This window comes from Sciurus carolinensis, chromosome 14 (assembly GCF_902686445.1).
Source record: "Sciurus carolinensis chromosome 14, mSciCar1.2, whole genome shotgun sequence".
In the NCBI taxonomy this organism is placed as follows: Eukaryota; Metazoa; Chordata; class Mammalia; order Rodentia; family Sciuridae; genus Sciurus; species Sciurus carolinensis.
Window position 1 is genome coordinate 5,952,462 of NC_062226.1, and position 11,520 is coordinate 5,963,981.

At 54.5% G+C, this 11,520-nt stretch overlaps 1 protein-coding gene across 19 annotated transcripts in view; it reads left to right on the forward strand.

The window, feature by feature from the left end:
* Nucleotides 1-11,062, forward strand: part of Fnbp1 (formin binding protein 1) — a 104,444-nt gene extending 93,382 nt beyond the window's left edge. For 9 of the 19 annotated variants that reach the window (XM_047525434.1, XM_047525417.1, XM_047525420.1 and 6 more), the window contains 4 exons: nucleotides 2,844-2,976; nucleotides 3,610-3,731; nucleotides 3,965-4,104; nucleotides 5,499-8,557. In XM_047525434.1, coding sequence (XP_047381390.1) covers nucleotides 2,844-2,976; nucleotides 3,610-3,731; nucleotides 3,965-4,104; nucleotides 5,499-5,677 — 574 coding nt within the window. In that variant the 3' untranslated portion in view covers nucleotides 5,678-8,557. Of the gene's footprint in view, nucleotides 1-2,843; nucleotides 2,977-3,609; nucleotides 3,732-3,964; nucleotides 4,105-5,498; nucleotides 8,558-9,459 lie in introns of those variants that run through there. The other 10 variants (XM_047525415.1, XM_047525419.1, XM_047525422.1 and 7 more) reach the window with 2 other exon arrangements.
* The last annotated feature ends 458 nt before the right edge of the window (nucleotides 11,063-11,520 follow it).

Below are 11,520 nucleotides of genomic sequence, written 5' to 3' on the forward strand. Positions count from 1 at the left end.
GGTGACAGCGCCAAAAACTAGGAACGCCTAGAATTAAGTGTTTTACATGAAATGGAAATTTTCTTTGTAGTCTCTTTAAAATGTATTCTGTAACTAATACATAAAAATTATACATATCATTGGGTATCTTGTAATATTTCTATGCATTGACATCTTTTTTCATTTGATATGTGAGACAGGTAAGTGGCTTAGGACCTCGCTACATTGCTGAGGCTGGCTTTGAGCTGCTGATCCTCCTGCCTCAGCCTCCCAGGCTGCTGGGATTGCAGGCTGCACCACCGCGCCCAGCTGTGTGCATTCGTTATAGTTTTTATTATTACATATGTGACCAGATATAAAAAGCTTAATACATTATGAACTTCATGCTGTTTAATAAATGAGCGGTTACATTTTCTATAGGAGTAAGCACTTACGACTTGAGTAACGGTCACATTTTGGACCTGACAGCGACAGGCTTGGTGGCCTGTGTCTGGAGTTCCAGTTACTCTGGAGGCTGAGACTAGAGGATCTGCTGAGCCCAGGAGTTGGGAGACCAGCCTGAGCAACATAGTGAGACCCTGCCTCAAAAAAAGAAAAGAAAAGAAAACTTGTCGATAGACAAAATAGATCCAGCCTTTCTCTCTAAGGGTCCAACATAGCGTAGGAAAATTTCTGTGTCACTGGGGTGTTGGCTAGGAGCCCGGTCAGCCTTTATCCTCCAGGGTGCCCTCGCTGGTGATGAGGCCAACCCTGCTCACTTGGCAACAGTCTACGGAGCGCGTGCTGCGCACAAGGGATCGCTCCAGACTCCAAAGACAAAGCCATGGACAAAACTTACAAAGCCTCTGTTCTCCTGCAGCTGATATTTTGTGCAGGAAAAAAAAGAATAAATAAAAAGATTTTAAGCAAAAAAAAAAAAAAAAATGTAGCATGATCTAGGGGGAAATTTTTTAAAAATAATACCCAAAAGCAAGAAAGTAGAGAACAAATACAGAGACAGGCCAGAGCATGGAGCAGGGTGGTGGATTTAAAACCCTACACACTGAACTGTGTTCAAATCCCACGCCACCTGACAGCTGTGGATTCAGGGTCTCCGTTAACTCCTCCTTGAAAGGAGGCTACTACGTCCTGTTTGCGTGAGGGTTAAAAGTGTCGGTGTGTGTCTCATTAAATGTGTTCCTAAAAGAAAACGAACCAATCCCAGTGACTCAGGAGGCTGAGGCAGGAGGATCACAAGTTCAAGGCCAGCCTCAGCAACTTAGCAAGACCCTGTCTCAAAAAGGGGGGAGGTGGGTGGTGTCTGGGGATGTAGCTCAGTGGTTACGTGCCCCTGGGTTCAATTCCCAGTACAAAAAAACAAAATAAAATTGGGGTTGGGCTTGTAGCTCCAGGGTAGGGCAATTTCATGCAGGGCCCTGGGTTTAATCCCCAGCTCAAAAAAAAAAAAAAAAAAAAAAAAAAAAAAATCCACAAAATGGATAAACTTTTGGAGAACCTGATCAGGAGAGACTGGACTGGGAGGAGAAGAAACGCAGATCATAAATTTTGAACTCTTTTAAGGACTTTTGAGAAATAGGGCAGTGGGTACAAGGGTAAGCCATGAAGTCAAGAAGGGGATTTTTGTAAAGAGCTTAATAAGGGTGGATGGATGGCATTTGAGTAGGAATGTCCCTTACTGAATATCGGCTTTGTGCCTGACACTCGGGACACTTCAAGTTAGAATAACATTGAGCTCTTCAGAGAGCTTCCACTCTAGGGATGCAAACTCCGTAACCCTGGAAATTTGGTGCATGCTATTGGGAAAAAAGAGACAAAGCAAGGTAAAGGGGCCGGAGGTCCAGGTAGACCTCAGTCAGGCCCTGCTGGGGACAGCCTCGGGGAGCTGACGGTTCACAATGGCAGCGTGGGGGAGGTCGATCGCGGGGCCCAGATGGAAGCAGGCAGGTGGAGGGGTGTCCGGGAAGGCAGCCTGCTTCTTATCTTCCTCTCTTTCCTGTCTTTTTTTGGGGGCGGGGTGGTACTACGCACCGAACTCAGGGTTACTTGGCCCCTGAGCCACATCTCCAGCCCTTTGTGTATTTTATTTAGAGACAGGTTCTCACTGAGTTGCTTAGCGCCTCACAGTTGCTGAGGCTGGCTTTGAACTCACTATCCTCCTGCCTCAGCCTCCCAGGCCGCTGGGATCACAGGCATGTGCCACGGCGCCCGGCTCTTTCCTGTCTTAGTGATAAACTGGAAGCCAGGGAAGCACCTTGAGGCTGGGGTGTCAGTGGTCAGATAAGCCCCCAGCATGCCTGCAGGCTGCTCTCGGGAAGCCTCGCTCTGGCTCCTGGGGGCCATTTCCAAAATGCGATTGCAGGGAGGGAGGGATCTTGGAATGTGTAGCTTCAAGGCTCGGTGCCCACCCATGCACCTGTGGATTCAAGTGGCATTGTTTCCTGACCGAAATGCCCCCATGATGAAATTCGCCAAGCGATGGGCTGTGCTTCTTCCTGAGGTCCACACAGCAGCCCACGGGACACAGGTGCCAGCCGTGGCCGTGGTCGGCTCAGGGAATTTGGATTTTGTTTGTTCTTATTGTTGTTTAGGGCCAAGGGAGGGGCAGCGTGGATGTGCGTTTGTCCCTCACTGAAGACGACAAGGAGTTATTCAGAAAAGGCAACTGCAATTTAAAAAATCAGACCTGGGTCCTGCAGACCTTGGCAGCAGAATTCACAGGGAGAAGTGCAATGAAAGCCACGCGCAGTCCTTTCAGATCCACGCAGACCTCGTCCGCCCCAGCTCCGTCACTTGGTTTCAGAGTGCGGGGGAGGTGCCTCCGACCGTGGTGGCCGGGACCATGTTCTGCTCGCCCTTTTTTTCAGGGACGCCATCACCAAAATGAAAGACGTCTACCTGAAGAATCCTCAAATGGGAGACCCGGCCAGTTTGGACCACAAACTGACAGAAGTCAGCCAAAACATAGACAAACTGCGACTAGAGGCCCAGAAATTTGAGGTACGGAAAAGCAGGTGTTGGAAGCAGACAGAAAGAGAGGCCACGTCACTCACAGGTCCTGGGGTGGACTCGAAAGTCCCTCCGACAGGAGGTGCAGTTGGGGTGTCAGGCTGCTTCAGGAACCAGGGTGAGAGGAAACACGCTGCCCATGGGCAGCAGTGGCCTCAGGTGTCCAGGGCACTGAATGTTTGGAATTAGAAGTCACTTGTCCAAGGACACAGCTGCTCAGAGCATATCCAGTGTGCGTACCCCACGTCCAGGGAGGTTGGGTAAATAGGAGGCTCTTTCTATGGCTCCAACTTTGGATAAGAAGCCGTGGCCCTGTACCTACCATCCCAGTGACTCGGGAGGAGGCAGAGGCAGGAGGATCCCAAGTTCCAGGCCAGCCTTAGCAACTTAGTGAGATCTCTCAAAGTGAGGGCTGGGGACGTGGCTCAGTGGGAGAGCGCCCCTGGTTCAGTTCCCTGCAGTGCAAAAAGGTAGCGGTTCTGTACAGTCCCTGCAGGTCCAGCGGCCCTGCTGCTGGTGGACCTTCTGCCTTTGGTTAAGTGACCCCCCAGCGCCCTGAGTTGGGGCCTCCCGGGTCCCGCGCCTCGGAGCTCAGGCCCTAGTCGTGCTGGCTGTCCTCCCCAGGCCTGGCTGGCAGAGGTGGAAGGCCGGCTCCCGGTGCGAGGCGAGCAGACGCGCCGGCAGAGCGGAATGTACGACGGCCAGGGCGGCCCGACGGGCAACAGCTGCGCGCAGGACCGGGAGAGGTACAGTATCTGTACGGCGCCCGCCCGGGACCCCATTCTGGGATCTGGAAACGCGCTCCAGGCCCCCGTGGATAGCAGGGCCTGTCCCCAGGGCCCGTGACTTCCCCGCGGCGCCGGCTGCCCTCCGCCGCGGTGGCGCCTACGGCCGGTCTCGGGCACCCGCCCCGCTGGCCCTCCCGCCCGGCCGGCCCTCCCGGCGGTCGCTATAGTTGCGTGTGTCTTCCTCTCTTGAGCAGCCCGGATGGCAGTTACACGGAGGAGCGAAGCCAGGAGAACGAGGTGAAGGTGCTGGCCGCCGACTTCGACGACGAGTTCGACGACGAGGAGCCCCTGCCGGCCATCGGGACCTGCAAGGCCCTCTACACCTTCGAAGGTAGCGCGGTCGGCCCTGCTGCCTCCCGGGGCCTGGCCCGCGCTGCGCTTCCTGTGACCAGAACTTTCTCTGGAAGCTTCCCAGACCTGTGCTGCTATTTCGCCTACTCATGGTGTCACTGCTATGGGCTGATTGACTTTGGTCCCTGTCACCCAGCGGCCGTCCCCCGGGGTGTGGGATCAGGACTGTTGACAGAGCCCTGTCCTGTCCAGCCGGGAGGCGCCCCCGCCCCAGGGAAGTCCAGCAGACACCGGCAGTGGGAGGCCTGTCTTTCAGAGGAGGGTCCGCAGGCCGCCGCGGCGCCGGGAGAGAGAGCCCCTCCTCCAGGGGGCGTGGAGGCGGAGGGAGGAGCAGGCCAGGGTGGAGGTGTTAGGTGGCTGTGAAGGAAAGTGGCGCAAGGGGAGCGCTTGGATTTTGTGAGCCCTGGTGAAGTATTGGAGCAGGGCGTGGGTGTGGGGGAGCTGAGCCCGGGAGCCTGGCCAGATGCGCAGGTGCCTGGGTCCACAGAGAGGCTGCACAGACCCACCCCGGGCTTCGCCTGAGGCTTGAAACCGTGTTTCTAAGAATGTGACTAAGGACGCTAGGAAAACAACCGGCAGCTCAGATGTGTTTGGGAAGTCCTGGATAAATGAAGTTTACAGATTTTTTTTTTTGGTGCCAGGGATTGAGCCCAGGGGTGCTTAACCCCTGAGCTGCATCCCCAGCCCTTTTTATTATTATTATTATTATTATTATTATTATTTTATTCTTAGACAGAATTTTGCTAAGTTGCTCAGGGCCTCGCTAAGTTGCTGAGGCTGGCTTTGAACTCGTGATCCTCCTGCCTCAGCCTCCTGAGTCGCTGGCATCACAGGTGTGTGCCACTGTGCCCGGCACAGAGTTCTTTACTTCAGGACTTTTCAGAGCCTTTAACAGACTAAAGGTCCAGGTCTGCAAAATAAGAAAGAAAGTCTGGGTTCACCGTTTCCGGCTCCACCTCCTGTCCTCTTGGGACCCTGCCAACAGCTCCCTAAACTATTGGTCTTTCAGAAAACTGCCCAGGCAGTGGAGGCTGGTCTTTTGTCACTGCTCTTAGCAAATGGTGTTGGCAGGGCCTCGATTAAGAAGTGGACACGGAGAGGGCACCGCTGACAGGCTGCTCAGACCCAGGGGTGATGGGAAGTCGGGAAGGGAGAGGAGAGGAGAGGAGAGGTGCCTCCCAGCCTGGCCTCGCTGTGTCCGGCGAGATGGGGACGGAGGAGCTGAGGGGTCGGGGGCAGGGGGTCTATGGGGGATGAATTTTGAACTGACCCCACCTTGAACGGCTGCGCTCTGTCGCCCTGTCGCCAGGGTCCCTTTTTGCTTCCTGCTTGGATCCCACAAGACCCCTCAAGTGTTGCCTGTCGCCTCTGCAGGTCAGAATGAAGGCACCATCTCCGTGCTGGAAGGAGAAATCCTGTACGTCATAGAGGAAGACAAAGGCGACGGCTGGACGCGCATTCGGAGGAACGAGGATGAGGAGGGCTACGTCCCCACCTCGTACGTCGAAGTCTATTTGGACAAAAATGCCAAAGGTGCTAAGACTTATATTTAATACCACTTAAACACTTTTTAAACTTGGAGCTGTCTCCCCACAACCGCGGCGTCACAGGCAGTCCGCAGAGGACCGCGGAGCGGCCTGGTCGCACGCGGGTGTCGGCTTGTCTGTCTGAGCTCTGACTGAAACGAGTTTCACTGCTGATGAGATTCTGTGTGACGCTGCCGGCTTACATCTGTGTCACTTGAAATCTGATAAACGTTCCTTCTTTCGGCAGCATCTGTAGATAAGGAGAAAAAAACAAGTTGCCTTCTAGCTTCTCATTAATATTTCTCAATTAAAAAGTTCACACAGCACGGGACAGGGGAGGGTTTCGGTTGGCTTGATTCTGTCTGGTCTCTGCCATGGATGGACCCACAGTAGGACGTGGCCCTCACTGTGACTTAATAAATGGAACTATGCTAGTTTGTTGAGTCAGTCATTGTCTGGGGAGAAAGTCATGAATATATAAAATCTTCCCCCCGAGTAAGGAGGTCACCGAGGTGCTTCTACTGATTGCTATGGGAAGCGTGTATTTCCACTTGGATATGGTCACGTTGTCCTTCGGTCCTCCTGGGCTTTTATGTCCACTTGGTCCTAAACAACCAAAGGAAATCTGGCCTCCCAGGCTCCGCCCCGTTGATGGCTGATCGGAGGTGCCAGTGGCGTCCTGTCCTGATAAGCTTCTCTAAAGCAGGGTGTGCCGGGCCTCATTGGCTCACACGCCCAGGAGGGGCCAGAAACAGCTGCTGCTGCACAGGGACCTCAAGACCCCCCTGTTCACAGCAGAAATGGGGGGGGGGGGTGCTTAAGTCACTGGCCCGAAGTTTGAATGAAAGGGAAATGGTTTTAGAATTTCTGGCTCATTTTATATGATTGACTGTTGCCACCATTTTAAAGGAATCTGGGCCATGCAGGAATTTGCATTTTTAGGTTGGCACCGAGGCGGGAGGGCGGGTCGCGATGTTGATGTCATGCATACCAAGCCTTGTGATAATTGTGCCCATTGTGAGCGTCCACCCCAAAGGCCCCTGAGAACCAGCTGTGATTGGGTCAGAATGAAAGCATCAGGGTAAAGTTCTCTTTGTGTTTGTGACTTTGAAAATTATTTATTTCTATCCTTCTACTTTGAAGGAGGAAGTTAGATCCTTGCCTCTATATGGTGGGCTCACTTTATAAGCTGAAGTCAATTTAAAGCTGATTTTTTTGTTGGAACCTCCTGCATGCTAAGCAGGTGCTCCGCCACTGGTGCACCCCCAGCCCTGAAGCTCTGCATCCAGGCTCCAGAACCTGGCAGGAGTGACAGGCACTTGTAGCTGTGTTTTAAGATTCTAACAGCAACTTTGCTTAAATTTCACATGGGCCACCACCAAATTGGAACTGAGTAATCTTTACTTAGTGACAACCTTATTTTTTATAGACACCTTTCATTTTGGAATTAATGACAGTCTCAGGCAGGTGCAAAGACAGCTTTTCACCCAGTGCCCAATAGCCACTGTACATACAGGGAAGTCAGCAGCATAGGCAGGAAGCCAGGCTGCTCAGCGTGACTTTTTAAATATATATTGACTTTGTAGTTGAGATTTCTTCTGCACACCTTTGCTGGTGAAGTGTGGATAAAGCCACTCACCCCAGGGCCTCTTTGGGGCCGTGTGGCTTCGGTTCTCCTTTGTAGGCACTGCCTTGAGAAAACCCGTGAGCCTTGAACCCAGGGACCTAGCTGAGTGTGAGGTGACCAGCTAGCCGGGAGACCCCTAGGTATAAAAGCATCTGCCCCTTCTCGCTGGACTCGAGTCCAGACCAGGAGCTCCTCGAGAAAGCAACTAAGACTGGAAGTGTCTAAAACCGGGCCGGGCAGCATCGGCCTTGTCAAATCCTACTCGGCGAACTCAGGGTCCCCTGTCCCCGCTTTAGAGTTGTGCAGATTCATGGGAAAATAGCTCAGGTGGCTTGCAAGCAAAGTCCAGGGCCCCCGGGGGCAGGGGGCAGTGTGAGTGCCTAAACTTATATCGTTAGGTGGTATGCCTCGGTACTTATTGCAAATTAATCTGTGTCCCACTGACGAAGTCAAGAAAGCGTTGTGGTTTCAGTTCCACCCAGTTGATGGTGAAGTCAGAAGACACTGGAACAGTTGCCAAAGAATCAGAATTCTCATTTCCACCCCCCAAGTCCACTGTTTTTTTCCCATAGTTTGCTATTAAAATAAAAGAAGCAAAATCTCAGCTGTTTATAATTTTCTCCTTTTATTTGAAAGATGCCCCTAGAGGTCAATGACGCTGATCCACCCGCCCAGCCTCCCCACAAAGCATGTCCTCCAGCCCATGGTCTGGAGCAGCCCCTGCTTTCCAATACCAGACCTCGAAGCAATTGTTTTATTTTCAATACCAATGCACTTTCCCCTCTGTGTGTGTGGCGTCTACGATTGCTTATTTAATAACTGCCAAAATATTTAGACCAGAGTAAATTGGTCAACTGGATTGTGATTTCCATTTGTGGTTGCATTTTTGTTTTTAAAATTGCTTTCTGTTAAACATGTTCGTAATTCTCCCCACCTACAGAATTTATTTGTATATACTGCAATTTTAAAACTAAAAAGGATGACTTGAATTAGTTGTTTTAACGTTTTACTCTTTTATCTGTTTTATCGGTTATTCCTCTGCCTAATGACCTTTTGTTTTTATAACTGCTGGGGAGGCCCAAGGACTCTTGCCCTAGCTGGGTCCCCAGCTGGCTGCTCCGCACTTGAGTTTTTATAGACTCTTGGGTTCTGAGTAAGTTGCGTTTGAATACTGCCAACATGATTGTTTCTTTCTCTTACCCTAAAAGAAGAGTCTGTCTGGCATCTCCTAGTTGTACCCCTCGTATCTGCCTCTCTAATAAACGTTATATTTTTCTCAGTGTTGTGTATTTTAAGTGATTTTTCTCTTTTTCCAAGAAAATTATTCTGTGTAATGAGCATTTAACTCTTTCATTGTTAGCAATGGGGGATTTTCTAGCCAAATGCTTTTTAAAAATTCTGCCTCCTCCCTCTTCCAGTGCCTCTGCCCTGCTCCTTGCCCTGCGTGTCCTCAAGGCTCCCAGAGCCCAGTCTGTCTTCTCTGCCTCCTTATGATGAAGAACTTTCACTGTTTATTGACGGGTTTCCCTTTCACTAAGGAACCAAGAGTTTCAATCTGATAGACTCAGTTCCTTGCACCATCCTGGGAAACTGATGTTTTCAGGGGCTGGGGGGTAGTGGAGGCCAGAACTGGAGGCCCTGGTTCCACCCCCAACATGGCAAAAAAAGAAGGAAGAGAAAATGTATTAGGAAGATGGGGGTGGGGGGCGGAGGAGAGTGTATGGATCTCTTATTTGGGTATTCCTCAACCAAAAGTAAAACTAGCTAAATACTGGAGATAAGCTGGGCGCAGTGGCGCACGCCTGTAATCCCAGAGGCCCGGGAGGCTGAGGCAGGAGAATCGCGAGTTCAAATTCGGCCTCAGCAAAAGCAAGGCGCTAAGCAACTCAGACCCTGTCTCTAAATAAAATATAAAATAGGGCTGGGGATGAGGCTCAGTGGTCGAGTGCCCCTGGGTTCAATCCCCAGTTACCACTCCCCCCCAAAAAAGGATTGGCGATAAAACCGTGAAAGTTCCTTATCTAGGACGAGCCCTTGATAACCAATTGCTGCAAAAGCCCCGCCCCGCCCGCCCCGCCCCGCCCCGCCCCCGGCGGAGCAGTTTGCAGTGAATTGCAGAGTGCCCGCCTCTGGCCTGCCACCTGCTCTAACGGAATGCTTTCTCTTCTCTTGTGTGTTGTAGATTCCTAAAGGTGGTGTCCGCGGCCGAACCCGCAGCCTCCCAGGAGCCGCCCTTGGCCTAGCCGCTTGTCTCCGCAGGCCTCCCGCGCCCGCTGCCTGCCGGCTGGGGGCCGCCCTCCCGACCACCCGCAGCCCTGTCCCCACCGCCCCCCTGCCTCTCCTGTCCTTCCTTCAGCATGCTACTGCGGCTCAGCCAGCCCCGAGGCCACGCCGCGGGCCTGGTGGGGACAGGTGTCCCCCAACCCCACGGCAGGGGTCATCCTCACCGCCCCCAGCCCCCACCCGCCCAGGCCACCTCTCCTCTCTCCGTCCTGGACCCCGGTCCACCCGCGGCTGTCCTGGCCGGTCCTTGTGCATTTCACACTGTGCCTTTTTGTGAAAACTTCCCCACTGGTCTCCTGGGGCGAATAAATAACAGAATCTGGACCAGGAGGACAGGGCAGTCCCAGGGTGGGCTGAGCACCCCATGTCACCAAGGGTCCCCTGGTGTCTCACATCACCCGTACCTCCTCCTCTCCCTCACCTGCTGAGGGCCCAGAGGTCCCTTCCTGAGGGTGGGCACCTCCTGCTCAACATGGACCCTTCCCACAATTCCTGGCCCTGTGGCGAGACTTGGGTGTCCCCCGCTCTGGCCACACACACACTTCAGTTCGGAGCCCTGTCTGCAGTGGCCAGGAAGGTCCACCTGGAAGTCCCCGGCTCCTCCCCCCCACGTCCACCCTTCCCGTCATCCTCCTGTCTGATGACGAGGACCGGTGCCTGGTGGCCTGGCCCTCCTCCACAGTAGCAGCTCATTATCGAAAAGTGAAATTCCTCTTCTTCCCGTGAATCCCAAGAGTCGCATTTTAGGATTTTAGTGTGTTCCTCACCAAAGACCCGGCGCCTCTGTGGTCCTTGGGGATCCCGTGGCCGGCGGCTGCATGTGTCCACGCTCCGCAGGCCACGTGGAGTCCCTCGCCCTGCTCCTTGGGCTGCTTCCTTCCTCCCCTTTGGGATCTCTGAGGGAAAACCCAGGTCACCCCACCCGGCCGCTCACGCCTTCGAGCGCCCGGCTTCTCCTTCCTTGGTGCCCAAGAGTCCTGCGGAGCCCCAGCCGAGGGACCGGCAGGGTTCGGGCTCCTGTCCGGCTGGCGGGCTCACCGCAGGCGTCCTCCGTCTTCTTGATGTTCTGACTCTGAGACAAGAGCCACAGGGACAGGGACGGAGAGGACGGGCCTCAGGGTCGGCCTGCCTGGCCTGGTTCCTCCGGGTGAGAATCCGAGGTGAGTTCCTCGCAAACCAGGGTGACCACGGACCCGCTTCAGAGCAGCTCGGCCACCCGGCCACCGGAGACCAGAGCGGGAGAGGCCAGCGCCGGCGCCCAGACCCAGGGTCCCGCAGTGAGGGCTCCGGCTCCGGCTCGCTCTTCCCCGGGAGTGAGGCCCAGCGCAGGCCCCGGAACCGCGGGAGCCTCGGCTGCATGTCCAGGAGCGCAGCTTCCATCCCCGAGCGGGTCTCCTGGGGGCCCTGGGGTCCCGTGAGGATGGCGGAGGAGGCTGCAGCCGCGGGGCCCAGGGGTGGGAACCATCAGGGCCTCGGCCCTCGCCTGGTGCATCGGGAGGCGCCCCGGGACTCCTGGCCTTTGGCTCGGCGGGCTGACCCTCGCCGCTCCGCGAAGATGCTATTTTAGTCTGATTTTAGAGCCTCCGTCATGCATGTGCGTCCCGCGGTTCGCGTCCCGGCCGGGGCAGATTCGTCTCTTGCGACACGGGGAGACGCAGCCGCAGTCCTTTGTTCTCTTAGCGTCGGAAACCCAGCGGAGGATGTGCCCGCGCTCCAGGAACCCGGCACCCGCTTTTTTTAAATTTTCTGTACCACCCGTGCCCCCCAAAGAACGGGGAGCGAGCGCTTCTCAAGCCTTCCGCGGGGTCTACTCCCTGCCGTCGGTGCGGCCGGGTGGAGAGAGCGGGCTGTCCGGCGGGGCCTAGGGCTTTCCGCAGGGAATCCCCGCTGGAAGCGCTTTCCCTGGAGCGGTTTCCCCCAGGAGACGGGGCGCTCCGTGTTCCTCCCCAGCCCCGCCCCG